The sequence below is a fragment of the Thunnus maccoyii genome, chromosome 7 (genome assembly GCF_910596095.1).
Source record: "Thunnus maccoyii chromosome 7, fThuMac1.1, whole genome shotgun sequence".
In the NCBI taxonomy this organism is placed as follows: Eukaryota; Metazoa; Chordata; class Actinopteri; order Scombriformes; family Scombridae; genus Thunnus; species Thunnus maccoyii.
The window spans coordinates 15,889,748-15,916,971 of NC_056539.1; the positions used below are offsets into that span (position 1 = coordinate 15,889,748).

General features: G+C 39.5%; 1 protein-coding gene across 5 annotated transcripts in view; it reads right to left on the reverse strand.

Moving 5' to 3' along the window:
• LOC121900004 (voltage-dependent R-type calcium channel subunit alpha-1E) overlaps positions 1–27,224 on the reverse strand; it is a 104,292-nt gene that overhangs the window by 60,601 nt on the left and 16,467 nt on the right. For all 5 annotated transcript variants that reach the window (XR_006096861.1, XR_006096860.1, XM_042415859.1 and 2 more), the window contains exons 4-6: positions 9,660–9,926; positions 2,943–3,048; positions 2,661–2,800 (exon numbers count right to left, since the gene is read on the reverse strand). Coding sequence is in view for 3 of the 5 variants with exons in the window: in XM_042415859.1 (XP_042271793.1) it covers positions 2,661–2,800; positions 2,943–3,048; positions 9,660–9,926 (513 nt within the window). In the remaining 2 variants the exon portion in view is untranslated. The remainder of the gene's footprint in view (positions 1–2,660; positions 2,801–2,942; positions 3,049–9,659; positions 9,927–27,224) is intronic.

Sequence of the window (27,224 nt, forward strand, 5' to 3'; positions counted from 1 at the left end):
TGTGTGTGTGTGTGCTAGGATGAATGATGTTTGAGAGAAAGAGGGAGAGCGAGAGCGAGACAGAGCGAGAACATTTTCATTAATTTATCTTTGCTGTGGCCAGAATGATAATTTAGAGAGGGATATATCTACAGCTCACTTCATCATGCAGAATATTAATAAAATGAGACCTGGGAGGCTATTTCATCCAGATCGTGCATGTATCCCTATAAGTCACTATTGGTGGCTCAAGTTCAACCCACAGGACATGAAGGAAAAATAAATGCTTTGCTGTTTACTCTTTTGAAAAATACCTTCATCTTGCTGCCAAATAATGATTCAGGAAATTACAGAGACATTTTTGAGCAAGGTTTGTGTTTGTATATGCCATTTGAAACACGTTTTGGAGAGTATGCGGATACTTTTAAGTCAGCATTATTTATGTTTGAGTCAGATCACTTTAGCCTCAGCACACAATGACCTCTGCACCAGAAGAAACCGACGCATCAATAAGTATTGCCTGATCTATAAACAGCGTGCACTGAAAGGTAAAGTCTGATTACAGCATCTGTCACCCTTGGGAGAACTGTGGCAGTCTTTGGCCTCTTCCTCTCAGCCCCCATTCAGGCAGGTGAGATTAGAACAATCCATTAACAAGTGTCTGTCTCACCGTGTTTTAATTAAGCCTCTAATTTTGGCCATATAGTAACTCACTGAGGGGTTGAGTATCCTCAAGCATTGTCACATGATCAACAAGCTAGAGATGCTGGGAACTCTGACCATATTATTTCTCTACCAACATTCATAACATCCCTCTCTCCTCTGACCTTGCATCCTTCCTCTCTCCAACAGTGAGTGGAGTATCGTTAAGAACCAAGCCGAGCTCGGCTCATCAATAATGGAACAGCCAGAATCATGTAGAATTCTCTAAGAACCCTGTCTGCCACCCTTTGTACTTCTGCGCTGTGAATTGATTAATATTTCATTTGTGTGTGTGTGTGTGTGTGTGTGTGAGAGAGAGAGAGAGAGAGAGAGAGAGAGAGAGAGAGAGAGAGAGAGAGAGAGAGAGAGAGAGAGAGAGAGGGGTGTCGAGGTTAATCTGCTGTCTCATCAAGCTCCTCCTATGAAACCATAAACATTTCCTCTCTCCGCTCTGACGGCGAAGCTCCTGCTGTATCTGCTGTAAAATGCCCTTTAATATGACACATTTCCCGCACAGAACAGACTAACTTACCCCCCCAACCCCCTTAACTGCCATGTAACTGATGAACTGTAAGTGAGGTGATGGTTTGCAAGCTGTAACCAACGCACAACAGGCCACAGCTGCTTGTGACGTCACTTCAGCTCAGTCATCTGTCTTCAGGTTAATCCAACAATATGTTCAGGCAGTAACTTTGCCCAAAACAAATCTCTATCTGTTACCTACAGTAGTGTCCAAATTCAAAGTGAAACACTTATACTCTTTAGTTCTATAATAACCTCAGAAATTCAATGGAATGAGGAATGTAGTGGTCATTTGGACACATATAGCAAGAGTTTTGTTGTACTAGTTTGAGAATATTCAGCAGCTTGGATTTTCTGATTAAAGATCCCCTCCAGACATGTTTTAAGATTTATACAAAATACTCGACTTTGAATAATAATTTGTGTCTAATATGTTTTTTCCACAAAAAAATATCTCGTTAAAATTCTTAATACGACATCTACTCCTTCTCCCTCATTAAAAATTTAAAGTCTATGAATATGCAATTTTTTTTTTAATTTTAAAAGTTTAATTGTTGCACACAAGATGTCTCCTACTTCACTGAAAAACCAATTTCTCAGTATATGTGTACTGGAAGTTTCAAGTTTTCACATCAAACTTGTGTAAATTGAATACTTGACCACGATTGGCCCCAAACTAGATGCAATGCCACAAATCATGAATCAGATTTTAAATGAGCACTTCAGCAGATGGATGTGAAAACAGCTTTTTAATCTCAAACTCTGCAACAAGATGCAAAACACATTTTTGAGTGGAGGGGGACTTTAATGAATAAAAAAGAGGCAGAACATAATGGTGAGATGTCTAGACAGACAAGGTATCCTAACATGGCTGACCATTTATTTCACTGAAAGCTGCTCATCAAGCACATATACAGTACATCAAATGACCAAGTATAACAGATATTCTCTTCATAGTTTTACCACAGGTTCTTTTACAATCTGCATTTGGCTAAAAGTCTTTCTGGGCTTCTGAGCTGTACCTCTGTGCTCTGATGGTGAAGGCCGAGGTGAAAAGTCACCAAAACTCTGTCCATTAAACAACATCCTTGTGTGACTTTTGTTTACAGGCCCTGGCTCACGTATATTTTGGCGATGCAAATTAATAAATGAAGGTACAAATGTCTAGTGTGTAGGCTTTAACACTCAGCAAAGACCAAGAAACAACATGGATTCAAACTGTTTGTCAAACTTGAGCAACTAAACGTGTTTGGGATAACTGCGAGCTGTGAATCCAAACCTCCAAAAACATGAAAGCAGTGGGTATTTTGAATGTACTGAATCTCACAGAATAACCATCCCTTTCAATTGACAACTAATCCTTTTTCAAGGCTCTGCATCCAAATACTGAGCAACACACACACACACACACGCACACACACACACACACACACACACACACACACAGTTCAACTCACCCACTGAGGACTACAATGAAGTCCATGACGTTCCAGCCGTTTCTGAGGTAGGAGCCTTTATGAAATACAAAGCCCAGGGCGATGATCTTTATCCCCGCCTCGAAACAGAACATCCCTATGAAGTAGGGTTCTGTCTTCTCCTGTTAGTGCAAAGCAACAGAGCAGTCAGATAATCACACTGGTTAGATCTGTAGGTTCCATCAAACGCAGTTCAGATGTTTTCAGCGGCTTGACAGAAGATTGAGAAGTGTGTGCAGATGTTTCCATGTGTGAGTATCTTACCAGCCTCTTGGACATGGGTGTTTTGTCCTCTCCAGGCAGGTGCTGCTCCAGAGCCAAGACGATACAGTTGGCGATGATAGTGGCGAGGATCATGTACTCAAACGGAGTGGAAGGTTGACGTTAAGGAACTTTTGACTGACCAAATGTTAACTGTCTGTTAATATATGTCAATTTAAGAGATGCATTTTAGTGACTTATGGATTGAGCAAATAGATTCACACCAAATAGAAACATGGAAACCTCTAAAAAGGTTTATAGCTCACAGTAAAACACAAATGCATTGCCGTCTATTCATCAGAGCATAACAGTCATTCAGGAAATATGTTAAGTATAATAAATGGCACTAAAAGTCATATTATATATCGATACAGAGCATAAATTCTATGCTCTCTGAAAGAGAGCACTAATTAACATTCAGATACAGGATTTAAAAAAATGTTTTAGTTAATTACAGTAAATCACGTCTGCACTGCAATTACAATGTCATATAAATAGACGTTAACATTGATTGCTCTGTATGAAACAAAATTAACCTGGCATTCTATAAGCCCTGGAGCTGCGGACACAACCAGACACAGGCTGAACCTTATCTGAGGTCAGCTGCAACAGACAGGGACACACACACACACACACACCTCTGCCTGCGCACACACACACACACAGAAACACGAGGCAACAGAAGGCTTATCAAGGAGAGATGAGTGGGTGGGCCTGAGACGTGATCCAATAAACAGGGTCACTCTTACTACAAGCCTCACAGCCTGTGCTATGGGACCTGCACTGGTTGTCGGTTCAACTCCTGCCGCTCTGAGGTTGAGCTACAGCCAGCAATGTGCTCTTTATCTAATGCTCTGCGTGGGCAGTCCCCTTTCTCCTGGTTCTGTACAGAAGAGGTAGGAAGGAAGGGAGCTTAAATCTGCAGAGAGGAGACAGGGAGAGAGCGGAAGAAAGGAGGTAGCAGAGAGAGAGAGAGATAAGAGGAAAGAACGAACCATGCAGGAGAAAGTGATTCGGGGGAAGAAGGGTGATCAGTGGAGGAGAAGATGATGGTTATATAGAGAGTCAGAAAGAAACAGGTAGGTGAGGAGGAGGCAATGAGACCAAATAAGATTGACACAGGACGGATCGATGTTGCGCTGGCAGCTAGCTGCACCCAGCAGGGTTACTCAGGGACATGTGAGCGATGAGAAGCTAAATAAACAGAGCAAATACAATCTTACTCCCACCAGCCCGCAGGGATTCTAACTTAAACCTGGGCTGTGCCACAGATTGACTCAGTGCTTGCAAGTTAATCACTCTCTCTCTCTTACTCAGAGAGATTTTTGGAAAAACAAAACCATAGTAGCTATCATCAGCAACTGGGAGAAGACGAGCAGGAAAACAAATTTCTAAATGTGTTTTAATGACATAATATCTGTCTCAGCATGAGGGTTTGTTCTCAAGTTTGTTTTTGTGTTTTTAAGAGCTGAAGAGCATCTGATTCATTCCCCTAAAATAACTATTGTTACTTTAGCCTCACTGAGAGCTCTCAGCAGCAGTCAGCCGCCACACCCTACATTCCCTCAAACACACACACACACACACAACAAACAGGAGGAGCGGAGAGAGGAGATGGAGGGACAGACAGAGAGGGAAAGAGAGAGAGGTACGAAGTGGGGGGGGGGAGAAAATGAAGATGGAAAGAAAGAGGAGAGAGGTATCCACGGCAACGGGTTTCTCCTCTAGCCAAAAGTCAATGCTATGAGACAGTTACTGGGCAGCTGAACTATCTCTGTGGTTACATGTGCGCACAAACATGCACACACATTGGGGTTACAGCTTGATGCTGTACACCAGGCTTTTAACCACTACATGACACATCTTGAAGAGCAATAACAGATTAGTATCAGTCGAATAAATTACTTTATCATAATGTCAAGGGTATCACTGACAATATGGGCAACAGTTTATTGTAAGTGTAATCATTTCTAAATAGGGAAAAAGGAATACATTCATATAGTTGGTAATGAAAATAAAGAAGTGTGTTGAACAGCCTCCAAAAACACTGATGATATTCCCATCTCGAAGATTTTAAGAAGTGCTCCTCCAAAATTGCACAATTGTCTAGAAATCTCACACCCAGTTCGCCATAAGTTACAAACTCCAAAAGTGAAACTCTTTTCCCTTCCTCAGCGCTGTTCTGGATGTCAGCTGGTGTGTGACGTGGATCACGGATCGTCTACCAGCTTTAGCAGCGAGGCGTCTCGTGAGCAGTCCTGTGAGTCACAGTGACGCTGGCGCTCTGCCTTGATTCCTCAAACATGCGTGTAAAAATAGACATGGAGACGGAGTGTGATGCCCTGTGCATCTGTGAATACGCTCGAGCCCAGATTGGATCCAAGCCGCCCCTGTGATTATTATTACATAGAGGTGAAAATCATAAATGAATCACGGGCATCTGAGCCTGGCTTATTGGAAACCTGTGAAGCTGAGAGCAGCTTTATATATACAAACATAGAGCAAAGCCTGGGGTACAATCTCCATTTGGAGTAAAATTAACTCTATTTAACATTAGGGAATGAAATACTGACACATTACAACTTAAATCTCTATCAAAAATTTAGACTGTGCTGTTATCAAAATGTTAAATTGTGCTGTTATTTAACAACTTCATGGATTAAACAGATTGCTGCATCAAATATATGACATACTCCAATCCGTCTGCAATTCCTCATTACCTCCACGCGTCAGTGGCCTGCTTCTGAGGATCAATTGTGAGGATAAATGTGGCCATAGTTCAGTCAGCCCTGTTTATACACAGCAGCCTTGAAGTAAACCGTGTCAACTCAGAGTCAAAGCCACTCTTATCTTCACTTCTAGGTCAGGAAATATAGAGGTGGGTAGATATACAGCTCTAAAGCTAATGGCCTCGAGGTAACCAGAGCAGGAAGGTGAGTATGCCTCATGCCTGATGTTTTGCCGATTGGTTAGATGAACTTGTGCATTGCAGTGTACACTGGTCTCATATTCTTCAGCTACATTCATTCTAAAATGTTCACTAAAGAAGTAAAAAAGCAAGCAATAAGCGGAAAAACTGTTTTTGTAATTGGAAATAAATGAGAGTAAGACCGTAAGTACATTGGGGACACTAGGGTCATTTCCTTGGTAATTTTTCCATTTTCATTTTTCATGCAAGGATGCAATTTAGTTAGAGAGGAATGAATGGGCTTTCTCAAGTTTAAGCCTACTCTAGAGGCATATGCACAGCATTTACAACATAAATTGCTCCCTTAATTAAATAACCAAATGGAAGGCCCACCTCACCCTCACCAGTCTTCACTTCTGTGTTTTTCAAAGCCTCTGAGAGAGCTCTATTTGTCCAAAACACAGCTTAAAAAAGAGCACTGACATAAAGCCTAAACTGACTACAAATCGCACCACCTAATACCTAAAAACTAACATTTTGATTACTAGCAGGCATATTGTACTCACCCACGGTTAATTCCGCGTGCACTGATGAAACAAACTTTATTAAATCCAACAATCAATTATTTAAAGGTGTACCTTCTCAATGGGACACTTCCCGCTGCAGGGGATCCTGGTGGGGATCAGACAGGAAGAGCAGCTGCCACTCCTCACCAGGCCTACTATACTAAACCCATGCCGTATGCTTCATTAGCTCTGCCTCTTCCCCGCCAGGCTTCCTTCAGCCTCCATCACCTGTGACCTCAGGCAGGTCACCTGACAGTCAGAGTCTCACATACATGTACACACGCACACACTATACCACTCCTTACTCCCGTGAGCTTGCACACAGGCACAAGAGAGAGCATGCATTCAAACAAATATCAAAATCCATCGCAATATGCTCGCAATAAGCCAACACATAGCACTCTGGCTCCAGTGTTACCTGCCCAGCTGCAGAAGGCTCTGGATAATTCCTGAATTGATCATCCACTGTTAATTGAGCACTCAGAGAAAAAAAGAGCCTCTTACGGTGGGGTGACAGCGGCAAGTTGTGCTCCAAACACAAGGCTGACCTTTACGAGATGTCCTGCAGAGATTGTGTGTGCGCATGTGTGTCTGCTCATGTACTTCCATCTTTGTGAGGACCAATGTGAGTTTTAGACCATGAGCGCAGGGATGTTTGCAGGAAGTGACTATGTTTTGGGTGGTTCTTGCTTCTTCAAAGGTCTGTATATGGTTTAAGACTTTTAAGCTTCAGAATAGAATTAGGTTTAGATTAAGTTTAAGCATTGCTGAAACATCTCTGGCAACCTCAAGATGACAACATGACTCTGGGAAGTCACTGCTCCCGATCAAGAAATAGTCCAGGATAACACCACAACTTGTCATTTTTACACTTTGATTATTGTGCGGATTAAACAAACAAGATATAACATGTCAGTTAGCCAGCTTTAGAGGTGCTGGTAGGTGGATTTTATTACCTTCAGACAGAGCCAGGCTAGCCATTTCCCCCTGCTTCCTGTATTTGTGCTAAGCTAAGCTAACAGTCCCCTGGCTCTAACATCATATTTAACAGATATGAGAGCAGTATCGATCTTCTCATCTAACTCTGCAAAAAAAAAGTGAATAAGTGCATTTCCAAACTATTCCTTTAAGGACAGTTTGCTGATAATACTTCTGTACTTTTATTTATGTATAACTTTGCATGCAGGGTACACTGTGATATTACTGACATTTCTACTCCTCACAAGTATGGAAGTACAAATCTGTGTGTGCCAATGTGTTTATATGCTTATATATGTCTTTATATGTACATCATGTGGTCTTATTTGTGCTTACTTGTGTATTTCTGTGTAAATCTTTACACCCTGCATATGATTCACATATAGCGGATTGAGCCTCTCATCACAGGCAGCCACACAGGATATTGACCAGAGCACAAGCACCACTCAGTTCAGCATCACGCCCTTCAAAACCATATTAGCAAATAATATAATACAGTATGACTTGGTGAGTAATGACTTGTTGTAATAGCATATGACACAGCAATCAGACATCATTACATATAATTCCTGTTAATGTCTGTTAATCAGATACAGTAGAGCTCATTAGATGTAATGGGACACTCCCTCCTCAACAGAGCATTAACCTGGAGGTTAGCCAGTCTGTCTGCTTGCTAGTCTGGCTGCAAAATGTTGTGTGTGCTGTAGTGACCAGAAGGATCAACATTTTGCTTTAAAGCCATATTCTCGCTGCTAGAGTATAACATATGCCTGTAGGTGCAGTTGTAGTATCATTATTGGTCGCATGACGCAGCCAATGGGGGGGCTGACATATCTGTAATACGATAACCAACATACACACGTCAACCGTTTTTCTACAGCTGTTGACTGAAATTCATCCCGTTTCTATTTTTAATCACTTCAATGAACGGGCAAGCCCAGAGGAAACAACAATAGATGGCGATCAACAATAGAAGCGTTCTATTTGCTGGCGGGGGGGGGGGTTTTGTTGTTTTTTTAAATATCAGCAGTAGGCCAGTCAGTCAGTCAGGAAGCTGCTGAATGGAGCAGAACAATAGCAGTGAAGAGGCCACACCTGGCCCGGACACCTGGTGAGCTGCACAGTGGCAGCACAAACACGCTAGTAATGGACATTTGCGTGTGGTCGCCCTCCTCAGCAACAGGCAGAGGAAATAATACACTCTCTCCCTTTGCCGTAATAATAAAAGGAGTCGTTAGGTTTGAGCAAGCAGCATAATAATCATTAGTGTAACAGCACAAGTGGAAATTAATAATAGTGCTATATAAGCTTCCAATAATGCCACTCTTCAATTTAATGTCAGTAGTAAGTAAGATATGTTTTATTTGGGAGTTTATATGAGTGAGAAGGTCAGCTTGTTGTGGTGGTTGAATTTGATATATAGTGTACATAACTCATCAGGTGGGACAGTGGGTTTGGTTCCAATAGCAGGTCTTCAGAGCCTTTTGTTGACAGAAAGATTTACATCCATGAACGGAGAAACTCTTGTGTGTTTCTGTAATCCACTTTTCACTGACGCCTGCCTCCTCCTCCCCTTCTAGTTTTTGTTTGGATTAAGCTATCATCATAATCTGAGTCAAATTTACACTGATGTATAATGTCATCCACTTTTGGGCTTTTGTTTTATAAAATAGTGCTGATGGTATACTAAAAAAAGTCTGATTCAGAGTTTGTGTTATCACATCCTACTCTACTGTCTCAATTACTAATTTCCTGTTGCACAGTAATCTAGTGTATTAGATTCTATTCAATTAATCAATCGGTTCATGAACCAGAAAAAGTAATTTATCGCTAAAACAATTTTCAATTTTCAGACTGAACTCAGAACCCAGTGTGTGTGTGTGTGTGTGTGTGTGTGTGTGTGTGTGTGTGTGTGTGTGTGTGTGTGTGTATTCGTGCTGTCCATGGTGCTGAATTTTCTCATATAGTCTATAACACAGAGAAAATTAGGCCAAAACACTAAAAGTAACTTGCCTCTTTAAGGACTTTAGTTTCTCAAAAATTGCACTTGTAGAAACATGTGGGATTTCTACTCAAGTTAGGGGGCATAAAAGGATTATGAAAAAATAATCTTTTTTTTCCTCTATGTTTGTTTGTTGACCAACAGGAACATTTACCCACCTTTGCAATCTACTCCTACACGACTCCTTGCACGTCTTGTGTGAGTGTTTGTACATTTTATATCACACTTCGCTCGCTTCATTATCACCATGAAGCAGAAAAGGATATGGCCACTCAATGATTTTCTTGGCGTACTTCCTGACCACGTTGTCCTCGCCGAAGATGAAGAGGGACCTGTTGACGGTGAAGCAGTTCTCCCTGACCGGGATAGGGTTGTACAAGGCCATGGTGCGGGCACGCTGCGCTTTGGTCTGCTTGAAGGCTGGGGAGATGCCACCTGTGGACACGGCCGCGCCATCGCGGTTCCTGTTGCGCTCGGACCCTCCATCTCCTGAGCTCAAAAAGCCCGGAACGTCGTCTCCAAATCGGGCCATTCTGTCAAAAGCAAACCACACGGGAGGGAAGACAGGGTGAGACAGGAGAGTAGAAGGAGGTTATAGTCTCCTCGAAAGCAGGGCGCGGTGCTGCGCTCGGTGTGACAGCAGCAGAGTGACGAGATCCCGATCACCTTTAGTCCATCATCAGTTTTAGTCGCAAAAACACCGCTTTCACTTTAAAAGTATTCAGTTCAAAACATTTACAGATTTTTGTCCAGTGTGTCGCGTCTTAGGTCCAGTAAACAGCAACCCCCCCGTTTCAAGTGCGCTCTGCGTAAAAAGGACATATATCCAAAAAGTAACTCATATTTGCTTCATGTCACAATCCGTAATCTTAAATGAAGCTGTAAAAATAGATTTCGACGATGCATTTTGCAGCGTTTTATCCATCCAATCACTAAAAACTTAGAGAAAAACTGCAACAGGTCACGTCTTCAGCCATCCTCATCAGTCCCTTGAGCGAAAAGAAGAAGAGCAGGTTAATCCATGGATTTTTAAATAAACCAGAAACAGTCCACTGACTAATTCAGAGCACATCACTCCTGTCTCCTCTCTTCTCTGCTGACCACCTACCACAAGAGCATTATCCTACTGCATGCGTGAGAGCACGACCGGGAAAAAAAAAAACTTTGTCATTTTCCACCTTTTCCCCCGAAACAATGCGCAACACGAACGCAACAAGCTGTCAACTAGAGGACGTGTCACAAAAGAAAAATGACCTCCTGAATCCTATGCAGTGGGATAGTGAAGGAAGCGTCTTCCTTTTCCCGCACTATATGAGCAGGAGAGGAGACAGCAGTGTCTCCTAATGCGACAGGATCAACACACCTCTTCTAACCTCTGTCTAACCTCTTCCTCCCCGCGCAGTTTACCATGCGCAAATAAAACGTGCGTTAACAGCGAATAAAGACCAAGAAAAACACTCATGAATTGATAAAGTTAAAATGCAATAAAAACAAACAATAGATGCTATTGCCTGTATAGTGACGTGATTATGTAACCAATTATATTTAACATTAGCCTGTAAATCTGTTATTCCAAATATGCACTGACTTTACAGGTTTTCTTGAAAGACTTGTAAGAAAAAAACAAAACAACAGCAACAATTCAAGATTGCCTGTAGGACCACTCCAGCTTTTTATGTGACTGGTCAACTACCATTTGAAGAGGGGCCACGCTTTGACTTGTGCGGTTCACCTTGCACGGTCACGCCTCAGGGCGAGCGAGCTGAATGCTGGTCACGCATCAGATCTGAAGGAGAGTATAAACACTTGTTGTGAAATACCCAGCGCCAGCAAGACACTCAGGAGGACAGCAGCACGCATCTTTGCCTTAATTACAGGGTTCAAAACCTACTATTGCAAGGCATGATAGTGAGGGGGAGTCGTGCTGCTGTGTGCTGGCTGGAAGTGATCATATACTCTCATGAGGATCAGGGAATTTCACAATGAAAAGGGGGGAAATAGGAGGGAAAGGACACATTAAAGTTGGTTTGGAGGTTGGAGTTGCACATGTAAGATATGAGAAACACGACTATAGAGCAAGCAGTGAACCAGGAGCATTAAAGGATAATTATTATATATTTTAGGTATTTTTATAATTGTCAAATAGCCAAACCAACACTGAATTGTCACGTTACTATACATACATACATGTTCTTGCACCTATTTGTCAGTGCATAAAAAGTCATGCATCCACATGCACACAGTCTGTGTTATCTGTTCTGTTGTTTTTAATCCTAAATCTGTTGCAGCAATATGTTTGTTTGGCTGTTTTAACATAACAAAAGCACAAAACCACCCACTGGGCTGCAAATTAGCTTCAGCTAACATCTGCGGCGTTGCTTCGCCCTGTGGAACAATATTTATCTGTACTGTGCCTGTTGAAGAAACTAACAAACAAGTAAATAATCAATGAGCTACAACTTTGCACATATTCCTTCATTATAATGAACATGAACATTGTAGTTTGTTTGTAGTTTGTTTGTAGTCGATCCCATATACACCATCCTGCAGCTGTAAATATTCACTAGCGCCCCAAATGTGTATTAATGCGCAGCTGAAAATAGTCCCCCCAAAAATGCTCTATTTACTCCTCTTCTACCAAACATTACTCAAACAGGAGTAAATAGAGCATTTGTTGGGGACTCTTTCAGCGTGGGTTAATCCTCAATAGTGACAAAATGTGTACTAATCCGCGGCTGAAAATAGTCCCCAACTAATGTTCTTTTTACTCCTGTTTGAGTAACTTTTGGTGAAAACTACAATGCCCACCTCTTATAGGAAATGAACGCAACTCTTTAAAAATTTAAACTATTATTTGTGACCTTTTTTAAAAAAGATTTATGACTTCAGTAGGAACCAATGTGCTTGAGGCAAAGAGACGCAGCTAGGGTAGGGAATGTTGGAAAGTATCAAGAGACGAACAAACACATTGCTGGTTTTGATATTTGATATTTGATATTTGATATATGAGATTTGTTGATAATAAAAACATGTAGAATAATAGCAGTGTTACCCTTGAAATCAGGCAGCGAGGCTCTACTATAAAGATAGTGTCAACAGACTGAATAAAAGCTCTTATTCTCAAATAATATCAAGCAGTGACAAACCGGAGGAGTCAGTGCAAGTAAAAGTCACCAGCTACCATCATATCTACTGAGAGAGTAAACTGATGGAGATGGAAACAGAAGACAAAGAAAAGAGGAACCACAGGAGAGCGTTAACCACCACACTGACACTGATGGGTATTTAGTGATGGTGGTATGACGAAGGCAGTGATCAATGGTGTGTGGCCTCCAACTCATTAGTGCTCCAACACATTATGGGCATTAAAAATAGAACACATAACAGACAGAAATTAGACATCTTCTCATTACGCACAGTGAGAAGAGATGTACTAGTGTGTCTCAACAGGCTCTTCTAGTTATAACTGTTGAAATAAATGACATTTCTCTTGTTTTTTTGTTATTTCAGTGTAAGCTAAGTGTGATAGAAGGTTACAGCAGTAAGCGAGCGACACCATTACATTGTTTTCTGCCAGGATGAGAGCGTGCAGCAGCTACAGCTTTCTTGGCTGAGAGGTGAGGGGTGAATTATTGTAATTAGGTGTTAGCAACAGGGATGATTAGGGTGGAAGGATGATGGTTCTTTCCCGGAAAAAGGCAGAGAGCTAGCGGTTAGAGAGTCTTTGTTGTAGATGACACTTTGAGTCAATAGTTTTTTTTTTCCTCTAATTGAAAACCCACCTTTTGAATCAAACAAGTTATTTTGTTGAAGAACTGTGACTGAACCCAACTGCAACACGACTGATGTATTTATTATATTTATTTATGGGCTCAGCCTAACTCACCTCCAGCTCGGTCAAACCTGCAAAGACTATGTTGACACCACTCGCCGTATAGATTTATAGATTCATAATTAAATCTTGACATTTTGTGACATTTTTACTTTAGCTATCAAATTGTCCTTGTAGTTTGATGCAGGCATTATTACTTTTTATTTAAATTGTGGTGATGTGTGTTAGATTTCAGGATTTTATTGTTAGTTTTGTGTCGAATGCCTCTTTGTCTTTTAACATCTTAGGACCATGTTGGAAATAAACTTGTTTTCACTTTAACATGTTATCCCTTGCATTACATTTTTGTGTCTGTCATCTATTAATAAATCAAATCATGTAATATCATAGCTAGTAGTGTTAGTTTTGAATTTCAGTACACTTTGTAGTTACCGTTTTTGTGGTGTATATAGTATTTAGTACTTTTTATTTTTGTTTTTCAAAATTATTATATATTTTTTGGACATAGTAGAAAGTCATATTGTATCAAGTATTAGTTTTTTGAGGTTACTTATGTATATACATCTGTTGTACTTTCTTTTGTCACTGTGACACTTTCCCAGTTAAAATGTGTAAAGTTTATCTTATCCATTCTTTTCTTAAGTAAAATATTGAATACTTTAAGTTAAATAAGATCCTAACAGAGGTGTGTCTTTAAAGACATTTGAAACACCTATAAGATCCAAAAGAATAATAAAAAAGAATCTTCTTCTTCTTCTTCTTATTGAGGTGAAGGAAATTCAAATACTTTTTTTTTTTAGAGATTTATATGAATCTTAAAGGTTTCTGAGGTAAAATCTGAAACTAATATTAGATTTTATGGACAAAGGGTGCACATGATTAGCAGATTACAAAGACAAATTGAAATTAAAAAGCAATGTGCTTTACCACAATAACATAAAGTTATAGAACATAAATATTGCTGGAGAACTAACATCTAATTTAACATTGTAGACTTGTTGTCACCACCTCTCCTAGCTGTTGAAGACGAGATGTCTAACTTGCAAAAAATTGAGCTGAAGAACGCCGGGTTACCACAGTTACCTGCTGTTTTGACAGCAGGTTGACAGTCTCTGCTCTGATAATAGGACTTAGTGCCACAGGACTGAGGTGTGAACAAAGATTTCAATTCAAAAATAGAACGTGTGAGCGAAGATACCTGGCGGGCTTTTATCTGAAACCTGGTCATTATCATCCTCTCAGCTTAATAGTCTTCTAACTAAATTAGCTGCTTTCCTTTGAAACATAAATAGTCCCACATGTGATTTCAACACACACCACACGTGCTTACTGGACAGATGTTTGAATAGTTTCCATCTTCACCAGCCAACATCTTTCCACCATGCTCTAGTGCCTTTAATTTACATGCCTTTCAATGTGGCTCATCCCACTTTTCTATGTGAACTAAAACTATTTTCATTTTGCTGCAGTGTAGCGTTTGCCTTGTTTCTACCCACATAATCTCAGAAATAATGATATCTACAAAAGACACAACCAGGAGAGCCAATGTTTGTTGTAGTCTACATCTTTTCCTTAACAAAACACCCACTGCTATGATGTAACTTACAAAGTTTACCAGTCAGCCAGTTTGGATTTGTTGGGTTTGGTTTAGGGTTATTTTCTTTTATTCGTCTTGCTCTGTCCAACATGGATTCGGAGCAGAGGAATAAGAAGGTGACACATTTATAAAGCAGAAACGCTGTGCAGCTCTGCTAAAAATATCTGATTCAGTCACGTCACGACAACATGAGTTTAACGTCATTATGCTAACTTAGCAAGGATAACAGGATCACACAAACTGTGCAAGACACATAATGAGAGCAGAGTATAAATTAAACTCTACATCAGAAAAAAAACTTGCAGTGTCTGATAAAAGAAAATCTACTCTCACAAATGTAAAGCATCTTAAATATTACACATCTTTAGTTCTTAGGTGACAAAGTTTTTACAGTTTGGCTCAATTCTGAAGGTCACTAATATTAAATGATGGACTATTCACACACACTTCTGGGTATCTATGTAGGTGTTTCTAATTTTTGTTCCTTTGCCGAACACTTAAGTTTGAAATCCAGTTAGGTAGGTGAGATGTCATAAATAATCATTGACTAAATGGCAAGTAGTGTAACTGAAGGAGTGTAAGTGCCGGTAGCTAATGCAGTGAGTAACACATATTATTTACACAACGCTGTGAGGAAGACAGACAGAGCAAGAGAGAGGCGTCAAATAAGGAATCTGTGTGTCTGTCTGAGTTAAACATGTCAACACTTTTTCATCAGTGTGGCGAACAGACTCGATGGCAGCTATGGGTGGGGCTTTAATTGTGCAGGTATAAAAGAGCAGATCAAAATACAACCAGGCAGTCTGATCATAACACATGAACATCCTTTAAGAGTCTAATAGCTTTAGTGCTTCTTTGTCACTTTCATTTATCTTACTCCATTATCACTCCTAATTTCAGTCTATATTTTACTTGCTTTAGTTTTAAACATGATTTGTCAAAAAAAAGGATTCTGTGTAGTGAAGTGTAGAGTATTAAAAGCTTATCCATCCACAAGCATGAACAACTGTATCTGAAAATTAAATTGATTTTAACAAAGCAGCAGAGAGCTCAAATTAACTTGAAAGTTTTTCACTCGTTCTGGGTTAACATAGCATTAAATTGTTTTCAGACAACAACAACTGTGGTCGACTTCACGTTCTGCTGGATTTACAAACTTTACTTCATACAGTTTTGTAAGGAACAGTTGTGCATTTCCACCTCTAAGGAGAAGATGAAAATTCAGGAGGTGTATTAAAAGGAAGGCTGTAGTGGGAAAGAAAAGCTTGTTTTCTTTGGCAAGCAGAGTGAACGCACCACAATAATATGGAAGACAGCTGCAATGAAAAAGTTTTTTAAAAAGACTGATAGTAAGATAGCGGCAATAAAAAATGAACATGATATCTCAATGTTTTACAAAACATCTTACCCAACAAAGAAGGCTGCTTGCTTAATGAAGATTGAAGTTACATATTTCAAGTTCAAAGAAAGTTCAATTAACAACTAATGTACTGTGGCGATTGAAACGCTTTTGAAAACACATTATTATATCCCAAGAGTGCATTCACCAGCACCACAGTGAGTTAGCATCTCCATGAACATCACGTCCAACTTCAAGTTGAGGATTAATGACCACAGAGCCATAACTCCCTGTCTGCTCTTTGTTTGATGTTCTAACACAGTCAGATATTTTGTTCACTTGTTATGAGCTACTGCTCTCCCTCTTAGTGCAGGTCTCTGAAGAATACAGGTTTGATTAAATTTTTTCTTCGTTCATACCTTTGTAAATTTGCAGTTGCTCTTCAGAGGCAGAGAATTTGCTACACAAAACCTAGAAGAAAGCACAGTTATCCTTACTTGTATCTCTTTACTACCTAAAATGCATATCCAATTATGGTCGAGGAGAAATTTACTGATTGAATGCAGGGAACATCTTAGATCAAACTGCCAGTGTGGTGTTTGTTTGTCTCTGGGAGCAAACCTGTGAACCTGGCAAACATTGGAAAACACTGGCAAATACTGAACTGTTGCACTTCTTGCATTTACACACAAATACGTCATTCCAATCAATTCAATTTTAAGCTGAATTTACGATTTTGCAAAGATGCCATTATATTTGGACTGTAATCAAGTTGCATATTTCAGAGATATGGCTCAAAAAAAGCAATAACCACGGACTGGTGGAAAATGTAGAACTGAATCAGCACAAAAACAGTCTGTTCTTGCAGTCTGTCGACACAGCTGATGTATGCTGCTGAAATGTCTGACACACTAATTAATATGGGTGAAAACATAAGCATATTGGCAAACGCAAAAACAACATACGTTTTAAATCCAGGGACTACTTTCCATTTCCAATAGAAATTAGCATGGTGCACAACTGGAGATGTGGATGAACATATAGTTTGAGCCACTGCATCAACAAATGTATTGAGTTTATAATAAAGTGGGTTTTTTTGCATTTTTAAGTTATCATTTTTAACACACATTTATTGCTAAAAATGTATTATTTTGGATATTATTCACCTACAGTCACTGAGTATATTGTCAGTATGTGTCAACTATCAGCATCATGCCCTTGATTGAGGGATCTACCAGAGACACATGGGGGATTTTGATGTTTGATGTTCTCATTAATGAGCTTGTAAACTGGGCGATGCTCAAATCTCCAAAAAAATATATTAAACCTATAAAGTTCCCCCAGAAATAAACATGCGCTGGGTCAGTGTGCCATTGGCCAGAGCACAGATTTCAATGTGACACAGAAAAGCTCGGGGTAAACAGAGAAGGACAGACAGACGACAAAGCCAGACCTATTGATGTGGCGAGATGAAGGGGCCGCAGGATTAGACTATATTTAGCTTCATTGAGATGGTAATGGTTGGAACATGAGAGGACCTTGTGTGTGTGTGTGTGTGTGTGTGTGTGTGTGTGTGTCTGGGTGTGTGTGTTTATGTTGTGCTGTACAAAAACCACAATTTGAATTTCTGGGCGTTACATTGGGAAAGACAGTGTTTTATCATAAAAACAGGAATAATTATAAGTGGGTTTGACAGAATCAATAGTCATCTCCGTAATAACACAGCATGGAAATAGCAGCACTGTTGGTTTCTTTCCTGGCCTTGATCAATGCCTAAAGGAAATATGATGAAACACATTCACCCTGCGGCACGATATCTCTTCCTGTCTCTCTCACCCTCCTCTGTCTCTCTAGATGTCTTACTCTCTCTCTACCCAACCCAGATTTCTGCTTTCCACTGTTGTCTTCCTCTTACTTGTTTCCTAGCAACTGAACTGACATGCCCCCTATCCTCAGCCCTGTGAATCTGTCGCCATAACCCTAGATTTTATGGAATAGCCTATATAAATCACAGTTCCCCATGGGGAGCTGAGTTATGGTTGTTGTCTCCAGACAAACGACTCTGTCTACAAGCATGCTGTTGTTAACCTGGTTTTTCCGCCATATTGCAAGTTTAGAGCGTTCAAAGCAACAAGTTGGGCAGCGAATGGTGCACTGCAGTTACCAACAAAACAAGCATAACACTGACATTTATACAGCTGTCTGGGAGGCACAGTAAATTTAAGCAACTTAATTTAGAAAGATAAAGAGGAGTGTTTTTGAGACATTCGTTGCTGTCTATTCCTCTTTATGGACGGAATCTGCTGTAGGGAATTTATTGACTTCGGAGAAGATTAGCTTTACGCTGACCTGATAATTTTGAGAAATTCATTCATTCAGGCTTAAGCAGCATGTAAAAACGCTGCAATGCAGTCTTTGGCACCAACACTGCCCATGTAATGATGAACATCCTGGTATTAATACCTAATAACTGAGGGATGGAAAACCTTCTGCAACAGCATTTAGATCATGACAATAAAACTCTCAGAAAAGAGGTCAACTATTGACAGTTTTTAAAAGTCCAATGTGTAATTTCTGATCAGATAAATTAGAAATATATTCACTTATATGACTGAAGTATCAGTAAACGTATATGCTCAAATATAATTGAAGGACTGAAAATAACAGCCTGTTTTACTCATTTTCACTCATTATTACTATAATATATCATTATAAACTGTCATTTAATGTGAGAGTAATTTAAAGTGACTTTTTTGTTTGTGCCCTTAAGCATCAGCAGTTCCTGGTGACTAAATAACACATCACGCAACTCATCACACCGATGATAAAGAAAACTCTCTGTCTTTAGATGAAAGAATCTAAGTTATGAAAGCCATACTTAAACAGTTAATGGAATAATCAATGAAAATCAAAGAACATGACAGGTCTATTAGGGCTGTTTTAATGAATTTTCATTAAATCCCCATCATTGTGCAGGTAGATGACTTTTTGGCTGATATCTGCCATTTAATAAAAGGCCAATTTTAGCTTCATATATCAGTCTTACACTAATTCATGTCTGTACTAACACTACCATGTCACTCTATGAATCCTAACATCAGTCTCATACTTCATCTTCCTAAAACAATATTCTCAGTAGTGAGAAACAGGGAGGGAAATAAGATTGCTGAGTGATTACCGCCATCTAGTGACAAATAGAGGTACTACATTAAATAAAGGCACAGGAATTTCAATTCTTGTGTCCTATTTGGATAATTCCAAAAATGTAAAGTCCAAATTCTGGTCATGTACAGTATCGTATACAGTCCTGGTGTTTGCAAAGTTGAAAACTGTCATCCCACCATTCTCCTGTTCAACATCCAAGTTTTGTTTAAACATGTTTAATACAGACATTCAATCAAAACTGACATTTTTTGCGTCTTCCTTTTCTCGGTTATTTTGAGTTTGTAGTCAACAGCGATCGTGAAAAAGAAATGGGATGAGATGAAATGAAATCCTGTGGTATCACTGAATGGTATTGCCTCCCTTAAGAAGGTAGAAAATAAAAACGATACTGTAATATATTATCTTCCGATATCATATGGAGATCAAGTTTTTCATGGTTCTAGAAACATGAAAGCGTTTTATGTTTATTCAGCCACCTTAGGCAATGAAAGCATTTTCCCTGAAAGCACACATGGTCAATATTCATGTAAAGGAACTGAAAGTACCTTGGGAGGTACGAGGAAAATATTGCAAGTTTGTAGTAGAAAAAAACCTTTAGAGTGCTTGTACAAATAAAATAAAACATTAAGGAGGTTTATATTTCACACAGCATGAATAGTCTGGGGCTTAGAGACTTTTCTTAGTCCGAACATTTCAACAACACGGTGTAAAACCAAAAGAAGAAAAAGCATTAAATCGTGATGATGGAAATACATCATAATACAGTGAAAAGGAAGCAGGTGTGGTAATCAAAAAAAGCCATGAATAAGGAATTTCCAACTTGTGCAGCCAAAGAGGGAGCGAGTTCTCAGTGACTGCTCTGTGCTGCAGCCATTTACTTTTTTAAATTAAACCATCCATTAGCTCATAAATCTATCTAGCTCAAAATTAAAGTGAATAAAATAGAGTGTTAATAATCAAACTGGCAGCACGACAGATCAATATGGTCAACAGGCAGCTGTAAATTTATCATGGAGGTGTGCGAGGGGCCTGCTAGTCATAAGCAGATGGCTGGTAGACGGCTGTGTACTTCTGAGGTTTGAGAGAAGAAGGCTAATACACAGTGTGCATGAGTGATGCCTGAACTCCACTAATCCAACGAAAGCTGCAATAAATATAAGGTAACTGAGTGATTTTGTTTATTTTGTCTTGATTTCCTCAGTGAAAGTTTGGATCAGTATTCAGGCTTGGCATTGGAAATGATCCCCAAAACTAATAAATTAAATCACAAAGCCCCAATCTAGGCATATCAGTTGAACAATTTAATGCGTGTTTGTGACTTTACTCAGATTACTCAGACAGTCCCAGCAGCTGCGGATTGGGTATGCTTGATTTTTCACTCCACATGACAGTATATCCCTTCATCATTACCTAAAAGTGGCAGCTGCTTGGATCTAGAAAACATACTGTGCGGACAAGCTTGACTGAATCGACGGCGAATCACTAAGACTGTGGATTAGGGAGCCCTCTGGTGCAGCAAACAATGCTAATTTTACATTATCTGACTAAAAAGCATCAAATCAAACTTTAGCTTAAAATAGAAAATAGAAGAATAATTCATCAGTTCATGGTGCGTTTGCAGCTTCTGCCACTGCCTCTCGCCCTTTATAAACATTTTCAGCATGCAAGGGGGTCCCAGTGTGAGGAGGACTGAGCCAAATTACACCTAAAAAGAGATTTTAAACTTTAAATGTGTGAGGTTTCACCTTCTCATTCTCATTGTAGCTCTGCATGAATAATTCTCAAGAAAATCTATTTAAATTATTCCACTTCTTGTGTGAATCCCTGGTTGGATCGATGCCTCTCAACATATTTACCCATTAATTTCAGATGCCGTCATAATATAAACAAATGATTACAGGCTAAACACCATCCATTTGTCTCATGAATGCATTCATGAGCCTGTCTGCGCAGTAAGCAGTTCTCAGTAGCTCCACTAGAGGTCAGAGACATGACGCTGAGGTTGCTGCTATGATGGACTCAGTTTGCTTACAAAGCACCTTCTACTCGTTTGTCAAAACTACTCCCTCATGGAGCAACATAAGTCACACAGCTGCAACATTTGGACTCCCTCCTGTTTTGGGGAGAAATGAATGTGATGAATATCTTTCTCTCTGTTTCTAACACACACACATACACACACACACTTAGGCGTGCCTCTGGCTTCTTTCCCTGCATATTAGCCTCAAACAAAGGCAAATGTGTGGATCTTGATGCCACACAACCCATCACTGAATTATAATCTCAAAACAGGGGCCACAAAGGGCAATTTAGATATAGCTAGGGCTCTCCCCTCTAAGCCCATTTGGCTTGAAAGCATCAGTGGCTGAAAGAAATCCTGTTGCACTACAAAGGTATTATTTGCTCCAATAAGCTAACTGCATTGAACTCTGAGAACACAGGACAATCATCGTTGATATTTAAATCTGAAGCTTTGAATTAACGAATGGGAGTAAATTCAAGGTCTATGACGGGGGCCCACATTCATCCCGCTCAACATTTCAGGACTTTAATGTCCAAAGAGGCACATGACGGCCACAGTTTCAGCATGTACGCACACAAAAACATAATACCCACGTACACACACCCACACACGCATACACATACACACTGCTATCAAGGTAAATTAAGTATTAAAGCTTTGTGGTTGAATCGTTTATAAGACAGCTCACAAGCATAAAAAAAGAAAAGCATGGAGGACTTATCACATTCCAATTTTTATATTAAAACTAAATCCCGCCTAAAGGTGTTAATTATAATAACTTTGCCAAAGAGGCAATTTAATTTTGAGAAAAAAGTTCAAGCCTGTAAAAAGGCCAAATCCAACAGTCTCTCAATACTTTCTGACTTCCCACTGTGTCTGTGGCTCTCAGCCTCAAGCCCACTGGTTCTAAATGAAGATCTTGTTTAAAAATCTTTTTAAAAAGGGTCACAAAAATGTTAAATTCTTAAAAAGGCTAAATAAATTTCTAAAACAGCTGAGTATTGTAGTTTTTAGCTATGTTACTTAAACAGCAGTTGATGGTGTCCTTGTAAGGGACTATTTTCAGGTGTGAATTTTGTGTCCTATAGTTTTTAACCGCTTTTGTACAACAATGAAGGTCAATGGCAGAGAGATACACTATATCAGGCTTTGGCTGCACAAGCAATACTTGTTTGTAAGATGAATTCATGGTTCATGGGATTTGTTGACAATTTAAATCCTTTAAAATGCTGTGATTTGAATAACTGATTAATCTGATATTGATGAACCTTTGTGGAATACATGATTATATCCCTGATTTACAGCTTGACAATGAACAGAACATTCAAGACCTACATCACTTCCTGTCTTATGTTAGCTGATGGCCTGTTCCTTTTTTTGAAAAAGGAGGGGGGGGGGGGGGGGGGGGGTTAAATGTGCCTCTTCTCTAAGCAAACATCATTACCTGAGAGTGTTTTATTTGTCGGTGTGTGTGCACATATGGGGATGAACACAAAGTGCTGCTGTTTTCCTAGTAGACTTGCCTGGACAGCAGACCAGCTGCTCAGAAAAAGGTATCTCTCTAACATGCTTCTCTGAGAGACAAAGAATGAGTAAACACAGTTAATTAATCAATACACTGTAGTATATTTATCTATGTGGTTTATTGAATTTTTTTTTATTTTCAGGAAGAGGCTGATAGGCAAGGCAGCTTTATTTATAGAGCATACTTCATAACATGGAAACTCAATGTGCTTTACATTTAAAAGAGAGACATAAATACATCAAGCATATGCAATGCAGTGGGGAAAAGGGGGGAGGGGGAGTAGATTAAAAGATTATAAAAAAATAAAGAAACAACATATTTATACATAACCTACAATACCCACATACACACACATACTCAAGGAAGGTCATACATAGGTTGAACTACAGATATACACACATGCACACACACACATAAATCAGATCATGGTCACTTTTGCGGACATTAATTTCCTGGAGACTTACTCTAACCACTGACCCAAAAATCAATTGGGGACATGACTTTTGTCCCCAGTTGGACAAGCTGTCCCCAGTTAACTGGTCCTAAGTCTGAAATTTGTCCCCAAAAATAGCCTATGACAAACCATACACACACACACACACACACACACACACACACACACACACACACACACAAACACTATTCATTGGCCTGATAAAACAGGAAGGTTTTGAGCTTAGCTTTAAATGTGGATACAGTTACATAAATGCACCTTTACTAGCTACTGATCTTATTCTGGAGGGGAGCTGAACCATGTAGTGCCTTAAAAACTAATTGGAGGATTTTAAAGTGAATTCTCTTTTGAATGGGAAGCCAATGACGTGATATAAGTATTGGAGTAATGTGATGATGTTTTCTTGTACCAATAGAATATGTTAATATGTTTTCTTTTTATAACTTAATTTAATTTTCTTATGCATGATTGTGAATGAGTTTGATATAGCTTTATGCTCCTCTGGCAGCTGTTCTATTTTCCAGAGGCACAATTAAGCTACACGTCTTAGCGTGCACTTCTTTAAAAGATAAAAATGTAAATTGACACTAAAATTCTGTCCAGTCCAGAACCTCAAGCATAATTTTAAATATTGCTTGTAGTGAGTTATCAGCAGATCTATGTTTTTTAATTATTAAACAGATAATAAATTTTGATCTACGCATGTGCCTGCAAACCATGCACATTTAGACTCCGACTCAGAGCTGTGTGTGTGTGTGTGTGTGTGTGTGTGTGTGTGTGTGTGTGTGTGTGTACAATAGTAAATGAGAGAGCATGCTGCCTTCATGTGGTGTTCAATGGGAGGACCGGAGGCTATATTTCATAGAGGGTTCCCTCAGGAGATGTAGGTGGTGTCAGTAAAGCAGGGCATGAGCCCAGAGATGCATGGTAGTAACATTTAAGGCTATAATGGGGAAAAGGGAATGGGGGCATCCTGGAGATATTCTGTGGTGAGAGAATATATAGGCCATCTGATGGTGCTGTGCTCTTAAATACCATCATGTTCAGGTTTAATCAAAAATTTAAAGACCATTTCTGAAACAGAAATGGTGACTGAAGCTAACTACGGCCATTTTTTAATATTATGTTTTGGCATTTTTGCATTTATTAATGGTGACAGAGATTGGCAGGAACATGGGGGGAGAGAAAGGGATAACATGCAACAAAGGATCCAGCCGGAATCAAAGCAGGGACATTGCAATTATAACGTATACGTCACTAAAGTCAAACTAATTCTTTAGTCTTTGCAGAACCTTTAATCATCAAAACCAAAGAGAACAATAACAGTGTATTTTGTTCATCAAGGGCTTTATATAAACCATTCTGTCACAAATGTGAGAGCAACACAAGGGGACACACACACAAAATCCATCAAAAAAGTTCATACCACTACAGCCTGTGTCTGTCTCTTTCCTCTTTGCTGCACTCTCAAACTCTTTCTCATCCCTTCAGTGCTTTCATTTTGCACCCCAGAGCAACATTTAGTCAAACTCGGACACCATCATCTGCTGACAGATCACACATCTCAGTAACTCATCATCTTTCTCCATCTCTGTGAGGGTCATCGACAATGTCAGTTTGCAACATTTTGCAATCCACACCAAGGAAGAGAGAAAGAGAAAGCAAAGAAGAAGCAAAGAGAGAGAATGAATGCAGCAGTATTATCATTTTATCGCTTAATGAGACGCTCTCCACCATAAACGCACCACAAACAAATATGTCCTTGTCATGAAACAAATATGCCGGCCTGAATTAAATGAAAACATTTCTATAGAGTGTGCGAGTGAACAAACATTTCTACACTTTTCCCTCGACACATATTCTCTCTCAATAACGCCGCCGTCTCCATTCTGCATACTGTTTGACAGACACATGGTTTTGTGGCATGGAAAATGGCTTTTCAGCATGTCATCATTAATAATTCACTTATGACAAACAGCTCTGACATTTACACTGCGCTGGGTGTCTGTCTGACACTGACAGCGAGACAATAATGAAGGAGAAGGAGACAGAGAGGGGGAGAGACGGATTCTCTCTCAGTTGTCTACTAATGAAATTAGAAAGGATCAGGACTACTAAAGTGTCAAACCTTCAGTAGTAAAACACTGATTGAAGCTGCCTGTTATGACCTTTTTTGAAATTGTCCATTGACAACAAATTGAGTTGAAGTGAGTTTCTGTAGCTTTAAGAAACATGAACAATGAAGGAAAAGGAAACAAATCCAATGTGGCAGAAGATTAACTTAAAGGTGCAGTTGAGACCCTTAAGCAAATCTAGTGAAATTGGTATGAATGAACAATGACATTTAAATTGCATTCCTTGCTAACCAATTATGCCTCTGTTTGAAACATCAATCACATGCTCCCTCAGCTTTCCACAGGCAAACGTGAATAAAGAACATGTGAATGAGCTGCTGGCAGACTAAGTGATGGACTTTTTAAATCCCTGCGTCTCTTCTCCTGAATATCTGTCTGACTCGCAGCTCAACAGGTAGAGAATAAACCAAAGCGTGAGGTCCTCTGAGGGCAGCATCGTGCAGACTCTCTTTCAGAGCTAATGCTTTGTGGGCAGACAAACACTGAGAGAAGCAGACAGATTGAAACCAGAGGTGGTATCACCGTTTCCCGGACTATATTACTGGTTCTCCACTCTGTAGAGCTGCTTCGCAAAACATACTGAGTTTCATCTGAGAAAAGACAGAAACAACAACAACAAATTTCATGGATCAAACTGTGCAGATATTTTTCCTTTGGGTGTTATTTTAAAAATAATAACTTAGGACACAAAGTTTTAGCTTTTATACAACAGTCATGTCTGTATCGACTAGAAACCTTTCTTTAAGAAAGATAGAAAACGAGTAAAAACAAATAGAGACAGGTATTGGGGATTATTAAAATGTTTTGAATGCATCTTTGATCAGTCACATTACTCACTTGAAACATGTAATATTAAATAGATCGTCAGCATTGTACAGACATTTTGTCAAATTAATGTTCATGCTGGATATTAGCAAGTACCTTAGCAGATTTCTGACAAAATCATCAAAGTCATTTGGTTACAGTGTTGCTAAGCTCAAATGCTTCATGCAGATTTAAACTGAACCCTGTAGTAGAGCACCTCTACCTCTTTGTGCTGGTGGATAAATAATGAGGTTTGTGCTTGGTGAATAAAGAATGAAAACAGTAACCCTACTGCAAACAGGCAATTTTCCAACAGCAGCGGTGAGCAATGGACGCTTTATGGATGGCCAGAGGCACAGCCAGTGTGTTTCAATCACGTTGTGATCAGAAGAAATGAGGATCACACACAGTCTGTCCAAGTCTGTAAACACTCCTGCCGAGAATAGTATCAACACAGGACACACAGGACATACAGCCTCACGCAGATAACCACTGATAACACAGTGCACAGTGTATATATATATATATATATATATATATATACACACACACACACACACACACACACACACACACACAATGATAATGTGCTGGTGTCTTCATCTTTCATCTGTAACCACTGTGGTCTGCTGCGTTTCCAGGATACATCACCTGTGAAGTATTGGATGAATTGTTGATTTGACAACTCTCAGCATGTTTTCAGTGCACAGATGTTTATATATGTGCATGTGTGTGTTATCGGTCAGCATACATAGTATGTCAGGTCATGAAAGAATGAGAAATCCTTGTGATTCCTCCTTGGGTGTTACTGCAGAGAAATCTGTTTGGGGACAACTATGAGGGTTTGAAGGTTTGAATGATTCAACTCCAAAACTGGGGTATGATTTTCACTAAATAATAAAATGCTGTTCTGAGTTCCTGATTTAACTGGTAGGAATCAGTTGTTTTTGCCCTGCA